Source organism: Dendroctonus ponderosae, unplaced genomic scaffold, assembly GCF_020466585.1.
Source record: "Dendroctonus ponderosae isolate FM_Combo_2020 unplaced genomic scaffold, Dpon_F_20191213v2 Dpon_F_20191213_10, whole genome shotgun sequence".
In the NCBI taxonomy this organism is placed as follows: Eukaryota; Metazoa; Arthropoda; class Insecta; order Coleoptera; family Curculionidae; genus Dendroctonus; species Dendroctonus ponderosae.
The window spans coordinates 6743179-6757720 of NW_026017111.1; the positions used below are offsets into that span (position 1 = coordinate 6743179).

General features: G+C 37.7%; 1 protein-coding gene across 1 annotated transcript in view; it reads right to left on the bottom strand.

Moving 5' to 3' along the window:
• LOC109541885 (sodium channel protein 60E) overlaps positions 1 to 14542 on the bottom strand; it is a 45048-nt gene that overhangs the window by 9023 nt on the left and 21483 nt on the right. Inside the window, exons 19-26 of the mRNA XM_019910884.2 lie at positions 9559 to 9834; positions 9397 to 9501; positions 9149 to 9340; positions 8807 to 9095; positions 8557 to 8750; positions 8367 to 8508; positions 2704 to 3037; positions 2419 to 2638 (exon numbers count right to left, since the gene is read on the bottom strand). Of these exons, the coding sequence (XP_019766443.2) occupies positions 2419 to 2638; positions 2704 to 3037; positions 8367 to 8508; positions 8557 to 8750; positions 8807 to 9095; positions 9149 to 9340; positions 9397 to 9501; positions 9559 to 9834 (1752 nt within the window). The remainder of the gene's footprint in view (positions 1 to 2418; positions 2639 to 2703; positions 3038 to 8366; positions 8509 to 8556; positions 8751 to 8806; positions 9096 to 9148; positions 9341 to 9396; positions 9502 to 9558; positions 9835 to 14542) is intronic.

Genomic DNA, 14542 nt, shown 5'->3' on the forward strand with positions numbered 1-14542 from the left:
AGGAAACCTTAATGGTTTTCTCCAACGGGAAAAAACGGTAAGAATTTATTTCCGTATTTTGTCCCGAATTCCACAGTAAAAAAGGTTTTTGTAAAATTTTTACAAAGCTATAAATTTATCTTGTAATTTTTCGCCTAAAAGTTCTTCAGGTCGTCAATATTTTTAAGAGCAACTCTACAAAATCAAAAAAAATTCAGTCAAAACTAAAAAACCACATTTCCACATTTTTCGCTTATTCTGTTCGCTTTTTGATAGAAAACTTTTTGTAGAATTTGTTTTGAGAAGTTTGTAGTTTTTTTGATATAATTTTTTATTTATTTTTGAAACTGTAGAAAATTGAGCATTTAAAAGAAAGAGTAACTTGGCTAAAACTGGAAAATTCTGATATTTGAAGAGATTTTTAAAATGTTATTAATAAATGACCTTTAAAGTAAATCTAGAAAAAGTAATTAAAAAGTCATAAACATTTTCCCCACACTGGAACTGAGATACTGCGACGGTGCATTGGGTTGGCGCACCAAGCCATTTGCGCAGCACTGCGCTAACCTCTGAAAATTCACTGAGTTACCCAGGCCTAATGTCATGTCTCTCTTTACCAATTAATGTCTCCATATCTAAGACTGATTATCGGATTATTCTGTGTTGACACGTTTTATGGGAAATAGCTTCAATTAACTCTAAAAGTTCCGATTCCTGATTATCGGTTATCATCAGACGTTATGTTATAAAGTTTCTAATTTCGTCGATCTTTTCATAGGCAGTTAGCAGTCTTTTCATAACCAGGCCTAATGTCATGTCCCTCTTTACCAATTAATTGTTCCTGATCCAAAAGAGCTGAGTATTTCTAGAATATCACTTTTTTGCAAAAGTGTCTCCTGCATGGTCCCTGCAGGTTTCGACTTTGGGTCACCATCAGATATTTTGTTTTCAGTTTTAAAATTTCGCTTTTTTTCTGACGCAACCATGTGCATGCCATGTCAATGTGCTCTTTAACAATTAGTGTCTCCAGACCTTCTCCAGGATCCTATCTAAGAATTAAATCGACTAGCCCTAAAAGTTCTAATTCTGAGCCATCATCAGGTCATCATTATCATGGTAAATTATTTCAATCGTCTCGATTCTGAGGTTCTTGCAGCCAGTTGCCAGCCATTCTTCTGACATCGTCTGTCCATCGTGTAGGTGGTCTGCTTCTAATCCTTTTGTCAGCTCCTGGTCTCCACTCTATAAGTTTTCTGTTTGTTGCTCATTAGTTTTGTCGACTCTTGTGCAATCGTGTATATAATTCTTGTCTGTTGGTGGTCATAGATCCATTTTTTATGTCCTTTTTGTCATTGTTTAATTTTCTGTTTAGATTTGTGAGACTTTTATACGGTTCTCTTTTATACGATACCTTTCTTTTCCAGGGTCCATTTCTATAGAGGTCTCACCGCTCTTTGGTCGCTGCCCATTGAAAACTGGTTCAGAACTGTAACATGCCTAAAGATTTGTTTCTTGTTGGTGATGATAAAGTCAGTCTCAATCCCGAATTCTCCATCGGGGCTCGGCCATGGCCATCTTCAATGATCCTTTTGGTACAAGACGCTGTTCGGTTGAAACAGGTAGGTTCTCTTCATCAGGTACTTTAATATAAACCGCCTAATTTCTCCAAAATGTTCATAGGAAGTTTAATGCCTGATGTGCCATCAACTCTTATCAACTGATTTGTCCAGACCCCAAAAAGATGGATATTTCTAAATTGCCACGTCCTATAGAAAAAATTTTTCTTGCATGGAACCTAAAGGTCAATTTTGGCTGATTTCTTCTCCCTTTGGCTCTTGTTCTTGCAACCGTGAGTCAATAATCCTTTCATCTTTTTGCCGTTCTTTATGTACTTATTTCATCTGATGGCTGGACTCTTTTCTCATCCCATTGCTCCTCTTTTCGCTTTTGCTCGTTTATGCGTGCCATCCTCTTGCGCAGTCGTGTCCATGCAATAATTAGCAACTCTCGCGCTTCCAGCTGCTTGATTCATCTGTAGAACTGGTAGACAGTTCAAATTGGATGATCAAGTTGCAGCAACCGCTGCAGACAATTTGTGTTATCCGCCACCAGCAACGCATCGTCTGCATAGTTCGAGATATTTGCGCGTTTGCTTCCCGATATGCAAACTTAATTAAGCTCGTCGAGCAATGTTTGAGTGTATTCTCCTAGTTCGTCCACAACATCGTCCTAGCTGGATCCCAACTAACGCCTTGGTCAAGTCCCCGTTTTTTTCAACAAATTTAGTTCAGCTTTTATGTTTTCTTCTAAATTATGCAACTCTAGTTCACTATTAGCTTCCCTTCTAAGTTGTACCTAAGTAACCTCCGGTTCCTACCCAGAAGATCCCAGTGTGCATTTGGCTGCTTTGGTGCAACTGAAATTCAATATCTGCCATACCTGTCTGAAGTTATCAGTCTCCTCCACATGTCCCAACACGTGCTTAACCAGAGAATGAAGAATGTCCAAACAGTGGATTTTGTTCCCCCTGCAAATGGGCAGGTTAAAGCTGACCAGAGCCACTGTGTTGGGCTTGGCGATGCCCAGTGGCGGGTCTAGCGACGCTATGAAGTCCGACAGTTGGGCAAATCGGATAAATTGCGTCGCATGAGGATCGTACCTAAAGACATTGAATCGTTAACATCGTCAAGACTAGGGGTCTTTGGATGTAATCCCGACACTCACTTGCTCCATCGAATGTAGAACATCTCTAGATCGTCCTCCACTATACCGATTTCCTCCTCCTGATGGGCCTGGTTGAAGTTCTCCAGAATGATCGCAATGTACATGTTGATCACGATCATGTAGTTGATGATGATGAAGCTGGTGAAGTAGATGATGGAGAGGAGGGGGTAGCCGCAGTTGCCATTCGTCTGGTTCCGGTAGTGGGGATCGCAGTCGGGGTACTCGATCATGAGGGACTCAAGCACGTCGTTCCATCCAGCCGATGTGATCAAGCGGAAGAGCAGATGCATGGATCGGCCGAATGTTTCGAAATTTACCATATCGTCCAGAGCACCTAGGAATATTGCAGGTATTAATGACTCAAGATCCAAAAGAAGGTACTGTTGAATGCTTTAGAAACAGTTCATAAAGCGAAGGGCTTTCTACTGCCGAGGTCTATAGCGCAACAAATTTTGCTCTCAGAATTGGGGGAATGAAGCAACGTGAGAAAACACGTCAGGCATGGGTAACACTGTGTTGAGTTGGACTTTTGAGTTGTTGCCGTTCTGTTGCGCTAATGAGTTATAACTCAGCTCGTCTTATCGCGTCGCACATTGAATTACACTTATTTCGAGGTCCGGTACCGGAATTTTAAAACTTAAAAAAGCAGATCACCACATTTTTTGGCCAAATATTCAAGAAAAATTGCCACATTTATAAGGAAAAGAATTACATGTCAGGCAAAAAGTCAGTTAAGTTATAATGTGAATTTGGTTTCGATTGAGCTCTTGGTTACTTCACAAGAATTTTTCAAGCTTGAAATAAAAGGCGAAATTTCAATATGATGTACAAGATTAGGCGAAAATGTTATGCATTCTATCATTTCTTTGCCCATTTCTGAGTAGCATATTGAGCTGGAGCACTGGATAGAGCATTAAATGGCATATTTTGACTGAAGCAGAGCAATAAATCATCGAAAAGGCGAACAGCAAATGATTAAATGATCATGTGTATTTCTTACTTCGGTGCATTTTCTTCGAAAGGGTGTAAGAATATTCAGTTTGATATCGACAATGGACGAAATCGGTCGATAATCCTTTGTGAATCATATCGCAGTAAAAGTGTATTGAATTTTCTGAGGATTTATGGGAAAAAATGGAGGATGGGGCGCCAGCTTGCAGAAAGCTGGTAAGTATGACCTGAAATATGTAAATATTTTAGCATAAACTGAGTTTAGTTTTCTGACAAGCAACTGAAGTTTTATGGATTCTTTATATTTCCTTGTCTTTGCTGCGGTGATGGAAGTTGTCTGCTGAAATCCGAGCCAAGAGCTTCTGCAAGGCGTGCTTTACGCAGTTTTTGCAACGTTTGAACGCAACATTTTAACTCGTTTTCTTGGCTAACCGACCCGGAGAGGATATTTTTCCTGAAAGACGTTTTTTTTGCCAATTTAAATATGCTGATCCCAGTTTGCTAATTTTTTGAAACTTTTTTAAGAACTAAACGAGTTATGAAGTTATGAGTGCGACATGGCAGCGACTAAGTAACTTCGACGTTTCACCAGTTTTGAAACTCTATTTACTTGACGACGAGTTTGGCTGATTTCCACAAAGGACTTTCCACATATATTTAGTAATATTAATTGACTATCCAACGGGGTTTTGAGGTTTCAAAAATATTGAGAACTGAGCGAGTTCTGAGGCAAAAAGACAGTCACGACTTCAGCCGAGCAAAGACAACGTTGAAAAGTGCCAGCTCAATTCCTTTTTAAACGGCGGCTTGCACCTATTTTCCCCAGAAGCACTTTTCTTGTGGACTGTTGAAATTTTTGGGTACTTCGGAAAATTGTGGACAAATAAATAAAACCTGAAATAGTGTGACAACATAGCAAGAACCAGTTTCAGTCACCCAAATTGTGAAATCAAATTGCTGCCAGTCTAAGCAAAAACCAATCTCAGGCCAACAGCACCTTTTATGCTTAAATAAGTAACAAACCACAAGTAAAAAAATGGGAAAAACAAATTTAAATATCTAAGCTTTTGAAAAACGTCAATACAGGTTTCAAATCATCTGTTCTTCACAGACACACTAGGATTTCAGCTCGTTTTGCTAAATAACCGATGCATGTCTACTCAAAACACGTTTTTTTCGCCAATTGGATTACCTTTATCCCCATTAGATAATTTCTGCCAAATTTTCAGAATTTAAGGTGTTATGACGTAAAGAGTGCGAGCTGGCAGCGACTAAGTTAGGGCGGCGTTTGTCAGTTTTCAAAGTCCATTTACTCGACGAGTTTCAAATATTTCGACCAATTATTAAAAACATATTTTAAAGAGCATTAAATGATCTTTCCGACGGTGTTTCGGGGTCTGAACACTGTTAAGAATTGAGCGAGCTCTGGGGCAATGAAGGTAGTGACGGTTGAACCTGAGCAAAGGCAAAGTAAAAAAGTTCAAACTCAATTTCACGTTTGAGAAAAAATGGGGCCAAGCAGAAAATTTGGCTACCAGCACTTTTCTTCGGCTAATTGCAAGGAGTTCACGAAAGTGTCGGAATTTTTGACAAATTTGAAAAGTAAAATAAGCTGTGGCTAAAATAGTGTGCCAGCAAGCAAGTAGCAGTTTCAGTCGCTCTAATTATCGAATCACAATCAAACAGTGAAACGCATTTGCAGCCAAAATAAGCCAAACCGAGTTTTAGACTGCGAAAAATTGGACATATTTTTCAACTAAAAAACTTATTCACACATGTAATTGCTTGGGAAAGCAATGAAACATGCACGAATCTAGACTGCCAGCTGAAATGGGATGAAAAACCCAGTTCACACACTCTATCATTTGTGCTCGTTTTCCTTGCAAACCGATCCAGATCTGCTCTTCCTCATAAACGGGACTTTTTACCAGTTGAGTTTTCGTCACTTCAGTTTCACAATTTCCCCCAAAAATGTTCAACGCTCAACGAAATATGAAGTAAAGAGTGCCAGTTGGCAGTGAGTAGTTAACTTTGAGGTTTGCCAGTATTCAAACTCCATTTACCCAACGTATCTGCAGATTATGACAAAGACGTTAAAATATGTTCTAAAGACAATTAAACCGTCTTTCGAATGGTGTTTTGGGATTTGGAAAGCGATAAAAATTGATTGAGGTCTGGGGGAAGATGGCCGCAACGACTATACCTAAGCGCAGGAAATTGTGCAAAATTAAAACTCATTTTCCTCCAAAACGAGGGAAAGAATCGATTTTAGCCGCCACACGTTTTCTACGGGCCATTATATGAGATTTTCGAAAATTTTAAAAAAATTTCCACATCTTGACAGCTAACCGAAACGAATAGCTGAACAGCGAAACAGCTGAACGAAAACGAGATTTTGACCAAGACCACTTTTATTCAGTTCTTTTCTAGACTTCTTGACGCACTCTAGAATTTGAGCTCGTTTTCTTCGCTAACCGATCCAGATATGCATTTTTTCGTTAAATACGTTTTTTTGCAAAAATTTAATTCTTCTCACCCCAGTTGGCTTATTTGTTCAAATTTTCATTCTTTAACAAGTTATGAAGTAAAGAGCGTAAGCTAACAGCGACTGTGTAGCTTCGACGCTTGACGGTTTTCAAAGTCCATTTACTCGGCAAGTTTTAAAGATTTCGGGATTTAAAGGACGAATATATTTGAGATCAAATTAAAAAGCCTTTCCAATTCTGTATCGGGGTTTGGGAATTGTTATCAATTAAGTGAGTTATGGGACAAGGAAGGCAGTGATGACTATACACAAGCAAAAGTAACGTTGAAAAATTCACACTTAATTCCTTCGAAAACAGAGACCAGCACTATTTTTTCCGATCAGCACGTTTTCTCGGCTAATTGCATGGAGTTTCTGGAAATTTTGGAGTTTTTACAAAATCTTGTAAATTAGAGAAGGTACAGCTCAAAGAGTGTGTCCACAAAGTAAGTAACAGTTTCAGTCTCTCCAATTTTCAGATTTATTTGCTGTAAAACTGAGCCAAACTGAGCTTAACACTAGGAGAATCTCTTTCTGTATTGCATTTTTTCTCTAAAATTGAAATTGTATTTTTTTTCGAAATCAAATGAAAGACATTTAATTTTTTCAGAAAAGCAGTTAAACTGTGCTTGAAAATTTAGACCGTCAGCTGAAATGCGGTAAAAAGTGCATGCCAGCTATGCCAATAAATCAGCCGTTCTTCACACACTCCAGCTTCTGAGCTCGTTTTCCTGGCTAACCGATCCAGATATGCATTTCCTCATAAAACGCTTTTTATCCAATTCAACTCTGTTCATCTTAATTTCAGTTGACAATTTCTGCAAAATATTAAAAGTTCGACGCATTTCGAAGGAGAGGGTGCGATTGGGCAGGAAGTAATTAACGTTTTCCAGTTTTCAAAGAACATTTGCTCAACGACTGTTAAAGATTTTGAGGAAGATCTTCGCACAAATTTTCAAGCCAATTAAATTGTCTTTCCAATAGTGTTTTGTAGTGAGAAAAAGGTAAGAATTCAGCGAGTTATGGAGGCACAGGAACGAAAGCAGTGACGACTACATTAAGCAAAGGCAACGTAAAAAAAATTAAAACTCAATTTCATTGAAAACCAGAAAAAGCAGCGATCTTGTCCAGGAGCACATTTCTTAGGCTAATTACTTGTAGTTTAAGAGAGTTTTACAATTTTTGCAATATCTTCACAGTTAAAAAATTCAGGGCGGAAATAGTGTGGCAACAAAGTAACTAGCAGTTTCAGCAGTTCTAATTTAGAAGTCCGTTTGCTTACAAACTAAGCGAAAATAAGTTTTTGACCAAGACTGCTTTTCTTTCGTAAATCAGAAGCGTAATCCAAAAGTGTGGAAAAAGACCAAATTTTAATTTAAAAATTTTATGTTATGAGAATAAATACAAAAACATTTTCGCAAGTTGTACGCATATTTAGCTTGGAAAAACAACTATGCGCTGCAACAGTGTAGACTGTCAGCCAACACCTGAGCCAAGAATCTGAGCATGTCTTCAAATCAGCCATTTTTTACTCACTCTCGAAATTTGAGTTCGTTTTCTTTGCTAGCTCGTCCAGATAACTATTTTCTAGCTAACAGTCCAGATAAAAATGTTGTTTCCTCAAATTCAATTGTCTTTAAGATTTAAAGACAATGAAATCGCGTTTTCAATCGTGTTTTGGAGTGTGGAAATTATTGAGTATTGAGCGAGTTCTGGGGCAAGGAAAAACCTCATGATTATAACCAAGCAAAGGCCACGTTGACAAATTTAAACTGAATTTCTTCGAAAACAGGCAATCATCGATCTTGGCCAACGGCACTTTTCTTCGCGCAATTCTACGGAGTTGTAAGCAGTTTGGAGATTTTTGCAAAATCTTGAAAATTAACAGAGTTAGAGCTTAAATGGTGCGCCAACAAAACAGCAGTTTCATTGAAAGTAAATTTGAAGTCAGTCTGCTCTAAACCAAGCCAAAACGAGCATTTCATCTCGAGCTCTTTTGTAACCTAAAATGCACGCGAAGTCCAAAAAACCCTACAACCATACGATAAACTCTAAACACCATTGGCTGGTGGCGCCCCATCTTCCAACATTCCAACTAGAATTTGCCGCAAGTTTATAGAGGATTTTAAGTTTTTTTTCAACATTGACCACAGTTTACATTCCTGGAAAACCGCTAGAACCAACTCACCCTGTTGCCGCACATGACCAAAAAGAAACATCCCAATAATGGCATAAATGAACGTAATCAAAGCCAGAAGAGCGCCTATGTTGAACAGGGCTGGCAAAGACACCACCAACGCAAACAGCAGCTTCCTTATTCCCTTAGCAGCCTGGAACTTCAAGGGTCATCACTGTCCACTTAAACCAAGCTAATTTACCTTAATCAGTCGCAAAATCCTTCCGATTCGGAACACTCTCACCACCCTCAGAAGTGTGGGCGAAACGGGAAAGTCGATCATAATATCCTCCATTAAAATTCCGAGGATCGAGGCTAGAACCAGCAGGAAGTCGAAAACGTTCCAAGGCACCGTAAAGTAGTGGTATCTTAAGCCGATCATCTTAACGATGGCCTCTGAAATGGAAGAGTCTGAGTCAATTGGCCGGCGGTTCATCCTGATTCGAGCCCACCTAAGCCGAAGACTGTGGTGAAAAAAGCATTGCTGACTTCCAGAATGAAGAACACTGCATGCGGTTGTCCGTAGTGTTCGATGCCCATGGTGAGCATGTTGAGGAAGATGAGCACGAATATCGCAATTTCGAAACGTCGCGAATTGGATAAGTCGTAGAACATGGCCAGGAAGGCGTTCATCGGTCTTTTGATCACTTTTTGTGGCTTTTTCCGCCCGAGTTTCTTCATGGCTGTGTAGTAGTGCTTCTGACTTTCTGTTAGGAACATTTCCAGCACTCCACCTTCATACTGTGCACGAAGGGATTGTTATAATCAAAGGCTTATTTTGGGGGCCTTCCTACCTTCTTCTTCAGCATGTTGAAGTTGTCGATAATGACTCCTATGAATAGATTTAGAGTGAAAAATGAGCCGCAAACTATGAACACCACGAAGTAAAGATAGGCATAGATATTGGCTTCTCTGGTCGGTTGCTCATTCACTTTCCTTGCGTCCACTGCATCGGCCATCACTTCCATCCAGCCTTCGAAAGTTGCCTGAAGCACGTGCTTGATTGCAGCTTACCTAGATTATGTGGACTGTGTAGGCTTACCACTTGGAACAAGGCCAGATAAGCGACTCCCACATGGTCAAAGGATATCTTGGAATTCTCCCAAGTGTAGTTCAGGTCTGCACAGTCCCATTTAGTCTGGACCACCTGCAAAGCTCAACATTGGATTGCTGTTGGATTGAAAATCAAACGATCAGCGTTTACGTTTAAGGACAGTCGCTCTCCATTTTCGTCTACGCACTTGTAGAACTTTCCACTGAAAAACTGCACACCCATAATGGAGAAAATCAGCCAAAATACCAGGCATACTAGCAATACGTTGAAGATACTGGGAATAGCGTACATGAGGGCGTTTACAACTATTCGCATTCCTTGCCATCTACTGATCGCTCTAAGGGGGCGAAGCGCTCGCAGCGTTCTCAGCGATCGAAGCACCTTTAGGTTCTCATTCTCCTCGATCAGGAGACTGAACAGTGAGACCTGCGAATTGGGAGGTTTGCTTATAAAATGGTTCTGGGTACTTGTTTCATAATCGTTTATAGTTTCAAAAGGAAGGGAGTCAGATTTGTGTGCTTTTTTCGCTAACTAGAGAATGAATAGGATTGGTGTCTGATCAGAATAGGATGTATGTTGAAATGCTGACTTTGTATGAGCTTCTTGTAAATTTTGAAACTGTCGCTGATTGAAACTTGTGACTTTTTCGGGTTTTTAGGCCATCGTACAATATAATTTCTTCCTGACGTTTTGCAATCACGAGGGGCTTGTATCTTTAGAGGTGACCCCTGAATATAAACCCTGATAAGGGTTTGGGTAAAAGTTGAAAATAAAGGCGCATAAAAAGCGTTAAAAGGTAGACAACAGAAATTTGCTACAAATGTCTTGATGATGGTAGTGATTCGAAACGTTCACGATACATTCTTAAATCTATCGGTGTCTTATGGAGGGAGAAACACGCTGATTTCTGATTTTTTCTATTTTACAATAGAAACAATTAGCAACATAAGTTGCATACAAACTTGAAAATTGTTGCAAAATCCTTGATGATGACTCCAATTCGAAACTGGCAATACTAATGACCAGGTTTTTCCAGGTTTAATAAAGCAGCAGACACTTAAAAAAACAAAAATTCACCAAAACGTGCAACGAGCCTATTTAAATTTCAAATTTTTTTTGGTAGGCCGCACATGAAGTAACACTTATTTATAATTTTTCAAACTATTTATAATAAACATTAGAAAAAAGAATCAAAGTTTAAAAAAATTAAAGACACCATATACAAATTTTTATGCTAAATAGAAACAAACATGAAAAGACCAAAGAACGAATGTCCAATTTTTAGTGAGAAATTTGGCACTGTTTTTTCGGTAAAATTTGATCAATATCAGCCAAAATTGAAGAGGTAGCTACACAAACACAGCTCTCTTATCGATTCAAAGTCTTCGGCAACTGTATCCACATCGATATTAAATTGCGAGGAAAATATTTTCACGGAAACCGCTGTTTTTCCAGTTTTGAACATTTGGAATTTGTTGAATAAAATGACTATATATTATGCGTATTTTTGAGAAGTAAGAGACACATTATTTTGCATAAGATGTCGCCGACAAGTGAGTATCTCGTCACAAAAAATCGTGCAGACGCCGCGTGTTTGTTTTGCATGTTTGAACAAGTCGCCGACAAGTGAGTAACTCGACACAAAAAAATGTTTTCCTTTAGTATGTGCTACCATTTTATTATAATATAATAGAATGATAGCACATACTAAATAATAATAGTAATATAAAAATATAACCATAATTTTATAACAATATATTGATAGGAGAAAGTTGATAAAGTAAATTCAATTTTAGAAATGGTTGGCGGGCCGCTTAAACATGTTTAACGGGCCGCGTTTTGTTCATCCCTGGTATAGGAGACTCTCCTGTGTCCCAAATAATGCCAATAAGTCGACTGTCTTTCTGTTTCGCAATAATAAAGGATTGCCAAAAATGCCAAAACGTGTCGATAGTTCGAACACGCAAAAAACGAGGATCTGCTTATGGAATAAATATCTAATCTTTCACAATTTTTCATCTTAGACTTTTTTAGTTATTTCAGTTCTGGAATAACAAGAGTGAAAAGAAAGATGTAGAAGCAAAAATACGAGACCAAAAACAAAACATTGAAAATTTGAAGCAAGACACTCATGATTGAAAACTTGAACATTCACTGACAATCCTTGAACATGGTGGCAGTCCGAAACTTTCATCTTTCACCATCATGAGCATTCTCGTGGGCAAAGAAGATACACATTTGTACCCTTTCTTCTGTTGAATCAGTAAAAGCTTGAATAAGCATTTGCAGACAGGAAAAACTTCAAACACAAAATAAGTCTGAGAATTGACAAAAAAATCTTTGATGATGGCAGCAATGTTCGAAACTCTTCAGGTTAGTAGCCTTTAGGTTTGCACTAGCGAATGAAGCAACGCGAAAAATTTAAATTAATTTTATTTCGGAAAAATACGTAATTAGTTAATAAGTTCAAACAAAAATTTTTTAAATTCTCTAAAATGATGCAAAAAGTTTGAAAATTTACTGTAAACTTTCTGATTTAGTGGAAATTTGAAACGTTCACGGTCAATAACTTCATAGTTTATCTATTTAATAAAATGGTCTGCAAATTTCCACTTCTTGGTGTTTGGAAATCCCAAAAGTTTTAACGGAAAGATGGAGCAAAAAAACCAAAACTACATTAAAAGCCTGAAAGTTCGCTTTAAAACCCTTAATATTCGTGGATTGAGTTTTTACGCTTTATTTCCTATAGACTTCTGCTGTTTAGTGAAACAACGGACACAATTATAGTCCTTTTGGTTTCGCAATACGAAATGTTTAAACAAAAAGTGCTCAAAAGCATCATAACGTTAATAAAAGTTTGAAAATTTGTTGAAACCTTCTGGATGATGATAGAAATTCGAAACTTTTACGTTTAATTATCCGTGGTTTTTGCTCTGTAACCGAATGTAGCAAACAGATCTTTCTTCTCAAAATAATACAAGCTTAAACATAAAATCCAGAAAACGCTCTAAATGAATTGAAAACTTAATTCGCTGACAAATCCTTGATTATGGTGGCAGCTCGAAACTTTAATCTTACATTATCTTTGGCATTCGCCTAATAACGAGGGAAGATGCACACTTTCCCCTTCTCCTCTTGGATCAGAAAGTGCTTAACAAACATTTGCAGGCAGAAAAACTGATAAACGCAACATAAGTCTGAGAGTTTGCTGAAAAATCCCTGATGATAACAGTTATATTCGAAACTCTTCCCGGTCAGTGGTCTAGGGCTTACACCAGCGAATGAAGCGACGCGAACATTTCAATTTGATTGTGCTTTGAAAAAATAAAACTTCAAACAAAAAATGCAGAAAAATACTCTGAAATGAAACAAAACATTTGCTCAAAACTGCTTGATGATGGTGAAAATTTGAAACCGTCACAGTCAGAAACGTCGGGTTTTTTCTGTTCGATCAAATAGCCGGCACATTTCCACTTCGTGGTGTTTCGTAATAGTAAAAATTTGAACAGAAAGATGCAGAAAGACTACTTACAATAAAAGCTTGAAAGTTATCTTCAAAACCCTTAATCGTGGATTGAGCTTTTTACGCCTTATTTCCTGAGGTCTAGGCTATTTAGTAAAGCAACGTGCATATTTCTATCTCTTTTAGTTTTGGAACAAAAAATGTTCAAAAACAAAAAATGCTCAGCAAAACTGAAAATTTGAAAATTTTCCAACTTCTTCAACAATTCGAAACTTCAGCGTTTTTTCACGTTCAAAAACGCTCTAAATGAATTGAAAACTATCCAGCAAATCCTTGATGGCGGTGGCAGTTCGAAACTTTCACCTTTCATTATCTTGGGTATTCGCCTTTTAATGAAGGAAGATGTTCACTTCAGCCGCTCCTGCATTTTTAAAACGCAAAATAAGCCAGAAAATTTGTTGAAAAGTATTTGATGATGGTGGTAATATTCGACACTTTGAAGGATTGCGATCTAACGCTTAAATTATATAAAGAAGTAACATAAGTTCCCTTTTTTTGTTCAGTTTTGAACCAATAAATGTTGAAACTAAAATTGTAAAAAAATCGCTGAACAGACACAAAAAGTTTGAAAATTTGCTCAAACATCCTTGATGACACTGGAAAATTACAACCTTCACAGTTTATAACTTGGGGTTTTCTCTATTTAAGCAAAAAACCCGGATTTTTCAACTTTTTGGGGTTTAGGAACAGCGAAAGTTGACACAAAAAATGCAGAAAAACTGTCAAAACTAGAATAAAAGCTTCCAAGTTTTTACTCTTCTACGTTCTTTTTAAAACCCTTATTGAGCGTGTCTTTTTGACAATCTATTATCTTGGAGTGCTGCTATTTATTGCAACGTACGAATTGTTATCTCCTTGAGTTGCGTTAATAGTAAATTTTTAAATAACAAATTGTGAAAAAGTAGTAACGAAACTTTGAAGTTTTTTTGAAACCGTGATGATGACATGTGAAGCTCCTGCAATTCATATTTCGCTTATTCATTGCAGAAAGTCGCAAATTTTCAGTCCTTTCGATTTCGGAAAAGAATAGGTTCAGGCAGAAGTATTAGGAAAAATCGCCAAAACGACAATTTCAACTTAAAAATTTGCTGTCCGTTTATTGTTGATGACGGGGTCTCGAAACTTTCCCACCTTATACTTGGAATTTGCTGTTCCTAATAAAGCCTTTCGCTTTAAAAAGGTGCGAAAAAAACTTCAAATCTAATTTCAATGCTGGAAAATTTCCTGCAAACTCCTTGATAATAGTAGATTCGAAAATTTTAGTGCTGATTATCAACATATGACTCATTAAACATCTATTCAGTTCATTCTGTCTATTAAACAAAGTACCGCTAATACTTCTTGTTCTGTAGCAGAAGAATACAATTTTAAGCAAAAAGTCGCCAAAGCGAAATTACAAGTTCTCTTCGACGCTTCCTCGAAATTCCTTGAAGATTTTCCTTGACTTTTTTGGAATATATTCAGTTTCGATAAAAGTGATTTTGATGCCATTCCTTGAACCTTGTGAGTTTTTCGGGTGTTTAAGCCGCCGTACAACAGAATGTTGTCCTGACGTTTCGCAAGCACGAGTGGCTTGCATCTTCAGAGGTGGTGACCTTCATTTTCAACTTT